This window comes from Cnephaeus nilssonii (assembly GCF_951640355.1).
Source record: "Cnephaeus nilssonii genome assembly, chromosome: 20".
NCBI classification, from domain to species: Eukaryota; Metazoa; Chordata; class Mammalia; order Chiroptera; family Vespertilionidae; genus Cnephaeus; species Cnephaeus nilssonii.
In genome coordinates this window covers 14018050-14033976 of record NC_137091.1, presented here as the reverse complement: position 1 = coordinate 14033976, position 15927 = coordinate 14018050, and the positions used below count along the sequence as shown (strand labels likewise).

Below are 15927 nucleotides of genomic sequence, written 5' to 3'. Positions count from 1 at the left end.
AGCAGAGTGTGCATTAGGGAGGTGGCACTGTGACATTCCCATGCTGCCAGACGACAGTGTTGTCTTGAAGGAGGGACAGAAGCAGGGCCTGGGGCTGGGTTGGGGCTCTGGGCTGGTCTCCTGGTGGTGAGGACCAGAGCTGAATGGAATCCTGGCAGGTTACCCAGGCTGGCATGAGCCAGACAGCAGAGTTAGGGACAGGTGAGGGAGGGAGGGAGAGGGGAGAGGAGAGAAGAATCAACCTTACTTTGTCTGTTCTTTATGGACGCTTGCTCTTCCTGAATCGGGGTTTCAGTCATTCGGGCAAAAGCTGTGGCTGTGGCACAATACCCATGATGCACCAGGTAAGATGAGACCATGCTAGAAGAAAGGAAATGCTCAGGTGACACTCAAGAATTGCATTTCTCATAGTTACCAAATAGTCACAAGGATGTAAAGCACAGCATAGGGAATATAGTCAATAATACTGTAGTAACTATGTCTGGTATCAGGTGGGTACTTGAAATGTCAGGGAGACCACTTTGTAAAGTATACGACTATCTAACCACTATGCTGTACACCGGAAATTATACAAAATAATATTAAATGTAAACTGTAATTTTAAAATGTTTAAAAAAAAGAAAAAGAACTGCATTTCTCACTGATCACCTGATGAGACAATTTCTCTGTTAGGTCTTCCCTAAACACATCTTAGAGGTGCAATTTCCACAGAATGAGAACAAAGGGGTTGAAACAAAATGAAAACTTCCCCCAGTGCTTATGCAGTCAGGTTGGGCTGGAGCTGGTCACATCTGTCCTCAGGGCTTGGAGGAGTGGCTGCCGTTTCTCTGGGATATGCTGCCCACCAGTGGGCAAGCATGGTAACAAAAGCACTCACACCACCTTAGAGAAGCAGCTGCCTGCTGGGAAATGCAGAAAGTCCAGAGATGTTCAACAGTCTCTGAGGGCTTCCTGGAAAGGCAGCCTGCCAAGCGGTCTGGCACCTGCCCAGCCAGGGAGAATGCACGCCACGTGCATACCTTCTACAGACACAGGAGCTCCTCTGTGGGCTGCCCTACGTGCCCGGCAGGAACATTCTAGCTCACTTGGGCCTCAGGTGTGCTGGCTCTAAAGGGTCATGAGGAGCTAACCCATGAACAAGTTACTCCTGATATGTCACAATTCAGGGCCCTGGGAAGCCAAGATAACAGGCAACACCATGGCCAACAGGAGCACAATCTTTGGAAAATAGTCCTGAGAAGCCCAAGGCCCAGCAGCCATTTAATCCCACGTGTGCGTGCACACACATGTAGAGCAGAAGGAAGAGTCCTCACATCTGATGCGTAGCATGTAATAAATAGCACTATTATAGTTGCCAGACACATGTCTGAGGGCTGTCATGAGGAAGGTACAGAAGTTTAGCTGTGTGCCCCTTGTGTTTCAGGGGGGTAAATGAGATGATATACATAAAGTGTCCAGCACAAAGTAAGAAGTCAATAAATACAGACTCTTATTATGAAATTATGTATCTTAATGCTATAGTCTAAGTAATAATTTTTTTAAAAAAAATATATATTTTTTATTTCAGAGAGGAAGAGAAATGGAAAGAAAGATAGAAAAATCAATGATGAGAGACAATCATTGATCGGCTGCCTCTTGCATGACCCACACTGAGGATCAAGCCCGCAACCCAAGCATGTGCCCCAACTGGGAATCGAACCATGACCTCCTGGTTCATAGGAAGATGCTCAACCACTGAGTCACACCAGCTGGGCAGTAAAAATTCTTATAATTATACTTTATTATAAACATACTGGCAAAATTTTTTCACGACACATGTTTCAGATGAGTTCATATGCATATCAGATGCCACTAAACTGTCCAGTCACTTTGATTCAATAATTCCACTGCTTGAAAGGGTACCAAGAAAATAATATTTTTTCTAAAATGGTTTTATTGACTTGAGAGAGAGACAGGAAGGGAGAGGAAGAGATAGAAAACATCAAGGAGAGAGAAACATCGATCCACTGCCTCCTGCATGTCCCTTACTGGGGATGGAGCCCACAACCCGGGCATGTGCCCTGACTGGGAATCGAACTGTGACCTCCTGGTTCAGGAGGTGATGCTCAACCTCTGAGCAACACCAGCCAGGCAAAAAAAATCTTAATTAAGAAAAACTCAGCCGAAACCGGTTTGGCTCAGTGGATAGAGCGTCAGCCTGCGGACTCAAGGGTCCCAGGTTCGATTCCAGTCAAGGGCATATACCTTGCTTGCGGGCACATCCCTAGTGGGGGTGTGCAAGAGGCAGCTGATCGATGTTTCTCTCTCATCGATGTTTCTAACTCTCTATCCCTCTCTCTTCCTCTCTGTAAAAAAATCAATAAAATATATTTTTTTTAAAAAGAGAAAAACTCAATGTACAAAAGGGTTATCTACACAAGCAAAACACAGGAATTAACCTGAACCTCCCACCAAGGGAAGCCAGTCAAGGAGTTTGTAGCAAATTTGTCTCCTAGATAATATGGCCATTAACAATGTTCATAAAACAAACACAAGTTATATGCAGGTGTTGGCAAATACTACCTATGAACACACACAGGCACACAGATACACACATGTAAACAAGTACACCCACGTGCTGAGCCCAAGCCCTGTAAGCTGAGAGGATCAGTCCCTCCCCCACACAGCTGGGGCAGCTCCGGCTCTCCCTTGCCCATCCCAGCAAGTGTGCTGCAGGGACAGGCACTGAGCCGGCCCTCCGAGGATGAGCTCCTCGTTAGCTCTGGGGGCCGGGAACAAAACGTAGCAGTGCTGCTCTTCCTGAGAAGGTATGGCCTCCTCATCCTACCTCAGCTCTCCCCAGGGCTTGGCTCAATTTCAATCCCTCAAGAAAGGAAAACTACACAAAGAACCCAACCCAAGGGACCAGGGCTAGTGGAAGCCTAGCCCTGCACTGCCTATCCTTGGGAACCAAGCTAACAAGCTAACCCTCCTCCTGGCAGAGTGGGTACTGGTCATTGCCTCACTCAGGCCTGCAACTGGTAAGTGGAAGAGAGACCCAAACCTGACCTCCCTTGGGATTCTCAGCAAGACTGGCCTCCAGGACAGCCTGGGAATTAATCGGCCAAGAGCTGGCTAGGCTGGTGCAAGGAAGGACTGTCTTCCTGCCACCAATGACATGGATGCCTGGGACTTAGCTGGATGCTGACCCTGAAAAGTGACCTCAGGCCAGAATTATGGCATGATAGATACTCCCTATGGTGAAAATAAATCTACAGAGGAAGAAACCAGATGGCATCCTAGGACATCCTCTGCAAAATCACCTGGGGAGGCAAAACAGCCCTGCTGGTGATATTACATATGGAGCCATTAGATCCAGTTGGGGGGGTGGGAGGGGGAAAGGTTTAATTAACAGGAGATCTGGAGAACTGAATGGGAGCCACCCATCAGCTAAGAGGGAAGCAGAACAGCAGCAGGCAGAGTCATCTGGGAGAGCTTTCAGGAAGGAACACTACCCACTGGAGTTCATAAGGGGCCTACAGGACAGTGAGGCCCCTGGGGTGGGGCAGGGCTGGGTAAGGGCAGGAGCAGGGCACTCACTTCTGTAGCACCGCCTGCCACTCGCCAAGCCGGGCACTGATGGGGAAGCAGTGGACAGTGCCCTGGACCTTGGCACGCCACTCCCGCATGTAGTCCTCAATGTCAAACAGGAAGGGCTGCTGCCCAAAGTTGGCGTCCACAATCTCCCCGGGTGTCTGCAGGCCTACGGTGGGGTAGAGGTTGGCCTGAGGAGGAGAATGAAATGTCAGTCAGGCCCTGAGGGCAGTGGGGCGGCGGGCCTCGCCTCGCCTCCGGGGCAGAGCGGGAAGGCACGGCTCGGCTCCCACAGGCCACTGCTCTGGCTGTGAGAGAACTGCAGCAAGGCTGGAGGTGGCAGCGCTGAGCCACATTCTGCCCACCTCCCTACCAGACACTAGTCCCCAAAACTTGAGGGGAAAAAGCAAAAGCAAAGCAAGCCAGGCCCCACATGGAGTCTCCTTCCTGCATCAGAGGCTATTGTGTTCCCCAAAGCCCAAAGCCTAAAGCCTAAAGCCCAAGGCCCCTTTTCGGGACTCAGCCAGGGCACAGAAAGGCAGGTGGGGCTCCATGACCTTGAAGGTGTGTGTGCCTGTGAAGATCTGCAGGCATGGATTACAGCTCTTCTCAGAAAGAGCCAGGACCAAGTATCCCTTTGCCACAAAAAAACGGGTATATGAGGGGACAGGAAGAGACAGGGGGAGGCAGGAAAGGAGGGGAGGAAGAGAAGAGCATGGCGAAAGGAGTTAGGTGGTTTAGAGCCCCTAACACTGGCAAAGTGCAAAGAGAGGCCACTGCCCTTCCTGTCAGAGACTCACTAAGAGGATCTTCAGGCCACTGAGGTTTGGGCATGTCCCTCCGTGGGTGTGGGGCTCCCTGCTTTCTATCTATCCCCTGCCATGACCAGCTTTTGCCCGGTCACACCCTCACTCAGTGCCTCCTGTGCACCCCACTACTACTGACCACATTCATGTCTGGCTGTTTCATGTCACATCTCCACAACTAGACTCTTCCCTAGTCAGTCACGTCTCCACAACAAGACTCTTCCCTAGTCATTATTCTCCTTCTGTGTCTATTCACTTTGCCTAGGACCATGGCCCCTTTCTGAGGCCTCCAGGTAGGAGGAAAGGATTCTGATCCATAGACAAGAGGTTCTAACAGGATCCTGGAGGAACCCAGCATCTGGTGGAAATTTGCATAGGATGAGGCCCATGACGACAATTAATAAAGAGGTGCAGGAGGTGAGGATGAGCCCTGAACTGAGCAGCAGAAAACCTCACCCTTTTCCAAGAAGAGAAAACCCTACAAAGCTCACCTCTCTGGCTCATGCAAGGTAGCAGGTTCAAGTTCCCTAGAGTACTGGCTTTTCTCAGGGATCTGATGGAAATGCACAGGGACCTAACAGTTTAGGAACAATTCTCTACGCTCTGCACCCCAACCCATTGGCTGTAAGTCACAGAACTGGCTCAGAGCAGCTGAGCCATAGGGCTACCCTCATCTTTCCCCCGCCCCAGCTGTCTTTGGAAATGCCACAAATCACTGCACCTGCTAAGAGTCATGGGGGAAGACCAGCCCTTGCTACTGGAGAAAGGCAAGCAGGTACCCCCTACTGGTACCCTCAAGTAGACAACATAGACTATATCCCTGGGTGGGAAAAGGGCAGACTTCACACCCTGTACTTCCTGGCACCACCATAACCAAGCCCCCAAAAGCCCAAAGAGGGGAGACCCAATGGTAGTACTTACCGGGAGATCTGTGAAGGCTATACCTGTGGAGGGAAAGAAACAGTCATGAGCTCACAGATGGTCCATCACAATAGCTGGGGAGAGGCTGGTCACAACATCTACCTATGGTGGAGGCCAAGCACATGCTAGGGCCCGAGAGTTTTAGACCGTGGCCTTCCCTTTGCTGGATGGCCTGGCCAGAAGTGATGTCAGATCAATACTTAAATATTTGGCCCTGGCCAGTGTGTCTCAGTTGGTTGAGCGTCGTCCCGTGCACCAAAAGGTCACCAGTTCGATTCCGGATCAGGGCACATACCCAGGTTGTAGTTTCCATCCCCAGTCAGTGTGTGTACTGGATGGAGGCAACCGATTAATGTTTCTCTCTCTCTTTCTCTTCCTCTCTCCAAAATCAATAAAAACATATTAAAAAATATTTGTCTACAGTGCTTCCGTTCTCTCAAGAAAAGCCTACTAGAAAAGACTAAAACCAAATGATCTACTCCTGAGGCCTTTCCAGGCCTGATCCTTCTCTTGACCCAACACATATTGATGGAAACCTATTATACATGCCAGGCCCTTTTTCCATTCATTAACTCATCTGATCCTCATACCAACTCTGGGAAGCAGACTTTCTTATCCTTATTTTACAAATGAGGAAAGAAAACCTCAGAGGTTAAATGATTTGCCAATAGTCATAAAATGAGCAGAAATGGTAGGGCTGAACTCAGTGCTAGTTTGACCTCCAAAATCATGTCTAAGCTGACAGCACTGGAGACAGTGAGGGTGATGGCTGCCCATTTCCAGCCCATACCCATCCAGAGTCCCCAGAGCTTCCCAAGGCGACAAAGCCCAGCTTAACACTGGCCTGTGTTCCCTCTGAACTCTCCTGTCAAGAGAATAGGTTGTGTTTCCAGGGACCTCAGCCTGAATCAGAAGTGAGGGTGGAGGGGAGTGGGACCCCAAATATCTGAGCAGGTCTGAGCAGGAGAGAGGCCTCAGAATGTCCAGCAGAGCACTCATGTTCGACAGATTGAGAAGCGACAGAGCCAAAGGAGACTGTCCTAAGGACTCATAGCCTTCCCATTTTTTTTTTTTTTAGATAACTCCTGAGCTCTTGCCCTGAAAGGTTTTGAAACCACTGACTCATTAGAAGTCCTAGTCTGCTTTCCCAACAGCACCCAGAAAAGAAACTGAAACCCCGAAAGACAGAAGAGGTGAGGGGTCTAACCATAGGTCTCCCAGTAAATCTGGAGCCAGAATACTGCCAGCTAGCCAATGCATACCACATGCTTCCTCTGTGCTGGGCACTGGGCTCAGTGTTTAACAAGAAACCATTTAGGTCTGGCCGGTGTAGCTCAGTTCATTGGGCATCATCCTGTGCACCAAAAGGTTGCTGGTTCGATTCCGGGTCAGGGCACATGCCTGGGTTTGTGGGCTTGATCCCCAGTAGGGGGCATGCTGAAGGCAGCCAATCGATGCTTCACTTTCACATCAATGTTTCTTTCTCTCCCCCTCCTTTCCTCTCTCTAAACCATTTAATCCTCAGAACAACCTTGGAAGGTGTACACTCTCTGACACTAGTTTACAGATGAAAAAATCAAGGCGTAGAGAGATTATTTACATTCTTTGTGGGGCTACTTTGCTCCGCAGTAAATGAAGTTCATAAACTCCATGATCTGTCTACCTGAGGCCACTTCTGAGCCCCACAGGCAGAGTCAGCAGTCACAGGGTTGGCAGAATGAAATCTAGGAGCTCCTCTGAACCCAGGAGACCTCAACATCCACCTCCCAGGTCTGCATGGGAGCTGCCTGCGTGGATCTCAGTATGGCCAGGCTGCTGTTGATGTACCCCCTGCTCATGAAGGAGGCCCACAGAACCCTGTAAGAAGGGGAAGTTCAGGCTCCATCAGTTATCTGTAGTGTGACCTTTGGCAAACTGAAAAAAAGGGGATAACAATAATTCTGACACCTCAAGAGAGAAACTGAGATACTTTGTGAAAGCTGCCCATGTGGCCCTAGCCAGTCTGGCTCAGTGGATAAAGCATAAGTCTGCGGGCTGAAGGGTCCCAGACACATACCTTGGTTGCAGGCTCCTCTCCTGGTTGGGGTACATGCAGGAGGCAACCAATCGATGTATTTCTTTCACATCGATATTTCTCTGTTTTTCCCTCTCTCTTCCACTCTCTCTAAAAATCAATGGGAAAATATCCTAGGGTGAGGATTAACAAGAAAAAAATCCGTCCACCTGAAAAAATCCGTCCATCTGAACTATAAGGTCTGTATGCAATTTGACTGCAGTTGTGCCACCAGGTGAGGCAACTGCCACACTTCTGGGCAAAGAATGGCCTACCCAGCTTACCCAGCTCTGTCTACGGCACTCAGGAAGGATAAGACCTTGAAGTGCTTCCAGGAGGATGAGGAAAGAGGCGACTCCACCCCCTATTACACTGGAAAAGATCTCTGAGAGCCTCTGCAAGGCCACTGTGATAAAAACATCTGGGTTGGCCCACAGGAAGAAGGTCCAAGAAAAGATCCAGGATGCAAACAAGACACTCTATTTGCTAATGAGAAGTGCCCTGAGCCAAACATACATAGGTCAGGGTTCAATGAGGTTGAGGGTATAAAGAACCTGTGAAAGCCCAGCCGGTGTGGATCCCCAGTTGGGGAGAGTGGGGGGCATGCAGGAGGCAGCCAATAGGTGATTCTCTCTCATCACTGATGTTTCTATCTCTCTCTCCCTTTCCCTTCCTCTCTGAAATCAGTACAAGTATATTTTAATTAAAAAACAACAACAGCCCTAACCGGTTTGGCTCAGTGGATAGAGCGTCGGCCTGCGGACTCAAGGGTCCCAGGTTCGATTCTGGTCAAGGGCATGTACCTTGGTTGCGGGCACATCCCCAGTGGGGAGTGTGCAGGAGGCAGCTGATTGATGTTTCTCTCTCATCGATGTTTCTAACTCTCTATCACTCTCCCTTCCTCTCTGTAAAAAATCAATAAAATATATTTTAAAAAAACAAAACAAAAACAACAACCAGTGAGAGAGCGCGGAGCTGGATAAAAATGACTCTATTAGTACTAGTACACCAACTACTTGTGGATGAGCCATCAGTCTCCTGTCTCCATTCACCTGCTCATTCACCCATCTGTCAAGTATCTGCTAAGACCTCCCAGGAGCTCGGCCTTGTGATAGGCACTAGGAAACCAGCTGCAAGCCTGGCCCTAAAAGTTCTGCAAGAGAGATGGCATGCAACTAATAATTACACAGACAACTGATCAATGACATAAAGGAAGAGTGCTGTGATAGAGGACAATACAATAAATGAAATAAATGGGGAGGCCAGGAAACATCATTCTTCTCTAAAGGGGAAAAGGTTCTGAGGTTAGAGAGCAGTGATTGGCTCATTGATCCTGCGTGAGATTCTGAAGCACATTTATTGATAAGCTGGCTAGTGAAAAGGAAAGAAGGTCATTAGAAGAGTCACCAAGTAGTCTATCACTCCAAGTTCATTGCCTTTCTATTAAATTTCATGATCTAGAAAATGCAGGGGACAGGTGATATCATTTTTAGTAAGGTTTCAGTACTATCCTTGTGGACAAGAGAGAAAAACACGAGTTTCAAAATAACATAAAGTGATTCCTGAATGGTTGGTGTCTACCCCGAACAAGCTATAGGCTAAAGGGTTCAAATCTTACCCTTGTTATCTTCCAATTTTTTAAATCTATATATATAAAAGCCTAAGTGACCATTATGACCAGTCAAATGGTCGCTATGATGTGCACTGACCACCAGGGGGCAGATGCTCAATGCAGGAGCTGCCCCCTGGTGGTCAGTGCACTTCCAAGGCTAGCCAACCTCCCGTGGTCCCTCCCCCATGGCCGGCCAGCCCCTATCAGCCCTAATCACTGGCCAGGCTGAAGGACCCCAACCGTGCACGAATTCGTGCACCGGGCCTCTAGTATCTTAATAAAAACACACATAAACAAATTTATCAAATTTTAGGTTAATGCAATGCTGAAAAGAATACCAAATATTTGAGATAGAACAAACATGACCATAGAAGATCTTGACAGGTTGAAAAATAGGTGAGATACCCCTAATAACAAGATATGTGAGGTCTATACAAAACATGCACTAGGACAGTGATGGGCAACCTTTTGAGCTTGGTGTGTCAAACTCTGCCAAAAAACTGAGCATAACTCGGGTAGTGTGTCACTTTGAGGAAAAAACATTATTTCGCAAATGTTTCATCCTCAGGAGCAGCAAATGTTTCATCCTCAGCAGGTGGCCGCCTCAGCGGCTGCGTGTCATCAAAAATGGCTACGCGTGTCAGTGCTGACACGTGTGTCATAGGTTCGCCATCACTGCACTAGGAAGATGATTCTTTAAAAACAGTGTGAGGGTTTGGACTGACATTAAGGTAGCCATAAGCTCCTTATGGACCTGGGGATCAGTCAGACAAAGAGCTCATGGACCCTGGTACTCATTTAGGGCCCAGAGGGAGGTGCAGATACACAAGAGACAGCAGGGTATACCTCAAAATGTGGGTCCCACAGCCAGGCAGACCAAGGTATGGACAAGCTGGAAGAATGTAAAGAAGGCAGGAATCCAGAGCAGAAGGGACTGGGCCTGGCTACAGAGGGTGCTCTTTACCCAAAAGTGAGAACCCACAGCAGTGACCCCTGGGACTGTGACAGCAGAAAAACCAAGAGCCAGGAAATAGCTGAAGTCAAAGAACAAAGTGGGGAGTGAGGAGCCATCTTGAGACCTTGGCCTTCTCCTCCAGCTACTAGCACCTCACCAGCAGGATATCAGCAACTGTAGCAAGGTGGCCATGAATTTCAGAGGAGAGTTTCTCTGATGTGCACCTGAGTCAGCTATGCAGCATCTGTGCAATGCTCTCAATGCCCACTCCGGACTGTGGCATCTGACTGCCTTGTTGAGGAATGCTGGCTCCTGATCACTCAGCTCAGCCACCAGCAAACCCCATTTCCAACAGGTCCCTTGATTCTGCCTGGGCTCAGCTCCTGGAAAAGCCACTGAAGGGCTGTGGGGAGTGGCAACCCCCATTTAACTGCTCCTCAAGCCAAGGGAAGTGGTTCTCCTAGGACAGTGATGGGCAACCTTTTGAGTTTGGTGTGTCAAACTTCGCCAAAAAACTGAGCATAACTCAGGTAGTGTGTCACTTTGAGGAAAAAACATTATTTCGCAAATGTTTCATCCTCAGGAGCAGCAAATGTTTCATCCTCAGCATGCGGCTACCTCAGCAGCCGCGTGTCATCAGAAATGGCTACGCGTGTCAGTGCTGACACGCGTGTCATAGGTTCGCCATCACTGTCCAAGTAAAACACCCAACTTTTTTCCTGGCAAGGCTGGTATGGTTCTGCCAAATCAGAGATCTCTGCAAACCCAGGCAGGAAGGCCCAGACGTTAGGCACCACCACAGGACCACTTTGGCCAAGGGCTCTTCTCACTCAGGGCCAAATACTAGTCAGTCCTCCCGGGCAAGTCATCAGGATAGCCAGCCTCCCTCTCTTTCAAGTTCTACCCTAAATTTCCACACATGCACAGGATGGCTCTTCCAAGGGACCCTCCAGGGCCCCATCACCCTCCACTGATTGCTGTTCCTACTGGGTTCCTAATCCCAGTTGATATCACTATGAATCCAGCCACTTTCCCATCTGCCCTTCTTGCTAAGGCACCCCACCTGTCACTAAGACCTGCCAGGCCACCCCTGTTCCCACTTCCTGCACCCATCACCACTGCCTTGCCTCAGGCCACCTGCCTCTTCTGCTGGCCCTTACACCAATCAGTCCATCCTTCTCAGTTTCACCAAAGGGACCTTTTTTTAAAAAATATATATATTTTATTGATTTCAGAGAGGGACAGGGAGAGAGAGATAGAAACATCAATGATGAGAGAGAATCATTGATCGGCTGCCTCCTGCACACTCCCTACCGCATCCGGGTCATGTGCCTTTGACTGGAATTGAACCCGGGACCCTTCAGTTCGCAGGCTGACAATCTATCCACTAAGCCAAACCAGCTAGGGCCAAAGGGACCTTTTTTAATTTAAGTCTGTCCAGGTTGCTGTCTATTAACCATAAACAGGTAAAAGAGACCTGGCCCCATCTGACTCTAGCCTGTCTGTTTATCTCCTGAACCAGAACAGCCCTCAATATTGCTCCACAGCAAACATCGCCCTGAGTGCCAGAAGGGCAGGCCAAAGTCTGGGCCCAGGCCAGGGGCATGCAAACCATTACCAATCAAGTATGTATTTGGGACCCTCAAACTTCTCACCAACCCCAAACCCTGCTCCAATAAATATCACACAGGCAGGAGCATGATCACGACAATGCTGCTCTCTCAGCACTGAACCTGGGCTTGATAGATGATCCTAAATGGACGGATTAACAAAGAGAGTGCCCATGCTACCCTCCCTTCACCTTGCAGGCTCCAGTGCCTGGAAATGGCTGCAGTTCCCCAGAGCTCAGCAGAGGATCTGGAACACTGCTTTGGCTTCAAAGCCTGCCCTTGGGCCTCTCACCAACCAAAGTGGCTCCACAGAGCAAACCCTCCAAGGTCCCCTATGTACCCACCAAGGCTGTGGCCATTCTTGGTGTAGAAGCAGGTGCTGTTGATGAGGTTGACACAGCAGCCAATCACGTCTCCTGTGGTGAATGTGGGACCATAGGGCTGACCAGTCCCCGAGGAGCAGAAGGAATGCCCATCATCTCCATGGTAACCGTAGGAATGTTTATCCCAACCTGTGGGAGAAGAGAGCAGTCACAGCTGAGTAGAGGTACTTGAGAGAAGCAAGACAGCCACAGAAGCTCCCCCAGGTCTGAACTCCTCTCCCCAGACTGCCACCACCACCTGAGTCAGCATTCTTGGCCTCTCAGAGCGACTGTGGACAGGGTCTGGCTGTGCCAAATGAGCAGTAAGTCCAGCAGCTCACTACCCCTGAGGAGCTGAGGCAGCCCTACTGAAGAAGCAGCCCAAGCTGTGGTTAGCAGAACCACATGAGTGACCTGGAAGGGACTTACTAGAAGTCCATGCAATAAGAAGATGGGTCAGGGAAATTCTCAAGGAGCGGGGGCTTGAAATGAGTTCTGAGGTGTATCATGGGTTAAAAAAAATTTTTTTTATACTTGATCTTAGCCAAAAAGCTGAGAAGTGATGAAAAAAAATATTTTTAACTGAAGTATAATTTACATGTAATGAGATTCTCCCATTTTAACTGACAGTTCAATTATGTTTTAACAGATTTTAACAAATGTTGTCACACATTACCACCACCACTATCAAGATATAAAACATTTCCATCACTCCAAAAGGTTTCCTCCTACCTCTTTGTAGTCAACCCCCCTCCACCTACCCTCAAGTCCCTGATTTGTTCCTATGGTCTTGCCTTTCCAGGTGTAATATAAATGAAATCACAGAATATGGAGTATCTTGTGACTAGTTTTTTTTCCATTTAGTATAATGCATTTGAGATTCATCTACATTGTTAGATGTACCAGTATTTTGTTTCTCTTTACTGCTGAGTAGCACTCCATTATATGGATATACCACAGTTTGTCCACTCACTAGTTGATGACATCTAAGTCATTTCCAATTTTGGCTATTATGAATAAAACCAATACATATTTACATACAGACATATGTTTTTCATTTTTCTTGGGTAAATACCTAGAAGTGGCTACTGCTGGGTTATAAGATAAGTACATGTTTAACTTGATTACAAACTGCCAAACTGTTTTTCCAAAGTGGCTGTACTGGTTTGCCTTCCCACTAGCAATGTATATGAGTTCCACATTTTCATCAGCACTTAATATTGTCAGTTGTCTTTTGTTTTCTTTTAGCCAATTTAATAGGGTTTTAATACCATTTTGCTTTAATTTGCATTTTCCCAATGACCAAGGATGTTAAACCTTTTTTCATATACTTATTTACCTTTGGTTTATTAGAAAATTGAACTGTTTAAATATTTTTTTTTAAATATATTTTATTGATTTTTTACAGAGAGGAAGAGAGAGGGAGAGAGAGTCAGAAACATCAATGAGAGAGAAACATCGATCAGCTGCCTCCTGCACACCCCCTACTGGGGATGTGCCCGCAACCAAGGTACATGCCCTTGACCGGAATCGAACCCGGGACCTTTCAGTCTGCAGGCCGACGCTCTATCCACTGAGCCAAACCGGCTTTGGCCTGTTTAAATCTTTAACCCCTTTTTAAAAATTATGTTTTGCCCTTGCTGGTTTGGTTTAGTGGATACAGTGTCGGCCTGTGGACAGAAGGGTCCCAGATTCAATTCCAGTCAAAGGCACATGCCCAGGCTAGATCCGCAGTAGGGGCCCTGCAGGAGGCAGCCAACCGATGATTCTCCCTCATCATTGATGTTTATATCTCTCTCCCCCTCTCCCTTCCTCACTGAAATTAATAAAAATAAATAAATAAATCATATGTCTTCATAGGTTTTTTAGAGAGGAAGAAAGATAGAAACATCGATGAGAGAGAAACATCATCCATCGGTGGTCTCCTGCACACCTCTTACTGGGGATTGAGCCAACAACCCGGGCATGCCCTGTTGGGAATTGAACCAGTGTTGATTCCTGGATCGATGCTCAACCACTGAGCCACACCAGGCGGGCTAACCCTTTTTTAAAGTGGGTTGTGTATATTATTGCTGTTAGAGTTCTAGATACATCTTGGATCTAAATTCTTTTGTGTGTTTTGTAAATATTTTTTCCCAGTCTATGGCCTGTCTTTTCATTTTCTGAACAATGTCTCAAATTTCTACTGGGATTTTGACTGGAATTGTGTTGAATCTATAGGTCAATCTGGAGAATAATTTAACCTTTTGCACTCGGATGTCGAGTGTGACTCGACACGGTTAGCATCGGTAGCAGCTCTTTTTATACTCTTTGAATGTATCAATAATTTGAAATATAAAAAAATCCAAATAAATAAGTTTGTATGAAAAGAAACTCCAGTTTTTTATTCTACTGCCGCACTTTGTAAAATCTGGGGTATTTAAAAAATTAAATCCCAAGTAGAATAAAGGAATCGAGAAAAAAGCAAGCGAGTGTAAAGGGTTAATAATATTGATTATTCCAACCCATGAATATGGCCTATCTCTCCACTTATTTAGGTCTTCTTTAATTTCTCTCAACAATGTTTTGATAAATTTATCTCTAAATACTTGAATTTAATTTCCAATTGTTTCTTGCTATTTTAACAAAATATTTTTGGGGATGGGGAAATGGGGTCAAGGTTTCTTTCTGGAGTAATAAAAATGTTCTAAAATTAGATTATGATAATTTGTACAACTCTGTAAACATGCTAAAAACCATTGAATCTACACTTTAAATGGATGCACTTTATGATACGTAAATTTTATCTCAATAACACTATTAAAAACATACATATATTTGATATTTTATATATTCACCTGATGTCCTGCAACCTTTTCAACTCACCAATTAGTTCTGGTAGCTTTTATGAAGATTCTTCAGAATATTTTAATGTACTGTCTGAGAATAAAGACAGTTTTATTTCTTCCTTTCCACTCTGCATGCCTTTTATTTCTTTTTCCTGACTTACTGCACTGACCAGGAACTCCAATACAATGCTGAATAGAAATGATGAGAGCAGAAGTGAGACCTCTAATGTGTACCAAGGTTTTATACAGGGGAGAGAATGAAGGGGGTCATTCCAGGAGGGAGAAGTAAAGGTAAAGGCATGAATGCAGGTAGAACAGGAGGATGTATGCTGCAGAGGGGCCTACCTGCCTGCTAGGCTAAGGAACAGAAATGGAGCCCACAGGGCCCAAGCAAGCCCAGGACCCACACAGGGTAGGCAAGCTGAGGAGCTGGCAGGCAGGTCTACTCCCCAAGGCAGCCCCTCCCAGTAACTTTCCCAGACTCCGCTGCCTCCTTAGTGTCCAAGCAGCAGGCCCGCGTAAACATGCTTAATGACACCCTGCCCCGCCCAAGTGGCATGGGTAGGAGAAGCGAAGGTTGAAGAAAAGAGTTGTGGGCAGGTTTTAAGCAAAGGTGTTGGAGTGAGAACAGATACATGATAGGGGGTTAGCAAGGGAGGCAGAGAGCATGACTGAAGAGGTGGAGCTGACCAGACCTTGGAGCCTAAACTCCGCCCTGCATTTTAACCAGTGGGCTCGTTGCTCCTCATAATCACAGCATCCATCCCAAGCCTTATGTATCTTAATCCATCATGTCTTCAGCCAGGAACCCTCTGGTTAAATGAAGATTCCCCCCCAAGGGCCTTTGGTGGAAAACAGGCCACAGCTGAATGGCTCTCACTAATGGGTGCAGAGCCCAAAACTCCCCACAAAGTCACAAGGCAACTATCATGAGAACTGCTCAGGGCTGGTTTTAAAGGCCCAAGGCCTGGACCTGGAGCCAGGCTCTGTTCTCACCTTCCCAATTCCCCAGAGATACTGAGACCTCCTGGTTCAGGGGACATGGTGCTGCTCTGGGCATTAACCCAACTTCTAAGCTCCTCATACCCAGGAATGGGAAGGGCTTTACTATTGCTGGTGGGTATGCAAATCATGTGACCTCATGAAATGACTCTGGGACACAGCAATGCCCATTTCTCCACCGATGCCCATTCCCCCATCGAGAGGC

General features: G+C 47.2%; 1 protein-coding gene across 1 annotated transcript in view; it reads right to left on the bottom strand.

Annotated features, from left to right (window-relative positions):
- The window catches only part of RANBP10 (RAN binding protein 10), a 64472-nt gene that overhangs the window by 7787 nt on the left and 40758 nt on the right, over positions 1–15927 (bottom strand). Inside the window, exons 4-7 of the mRNA XM_079799679.1 lie at positions 11875–12042; positions 5301–5323; positions 3580–3764; positions 248–360 (exon numbers count right to left, since the gene is read on the bottom strand). Of these exons, the coding sequence (XP_079655805.1) occupies positions 248–360; positions 3580–3764; positions 5301–5323; positions 11875–12042 (489 nt within the window). The remainder of the gene's footprint in view (positions 1–247; positions 361–3579; positions 3765–5300; positions 5324–11874; positions 12043–15927) is intronic.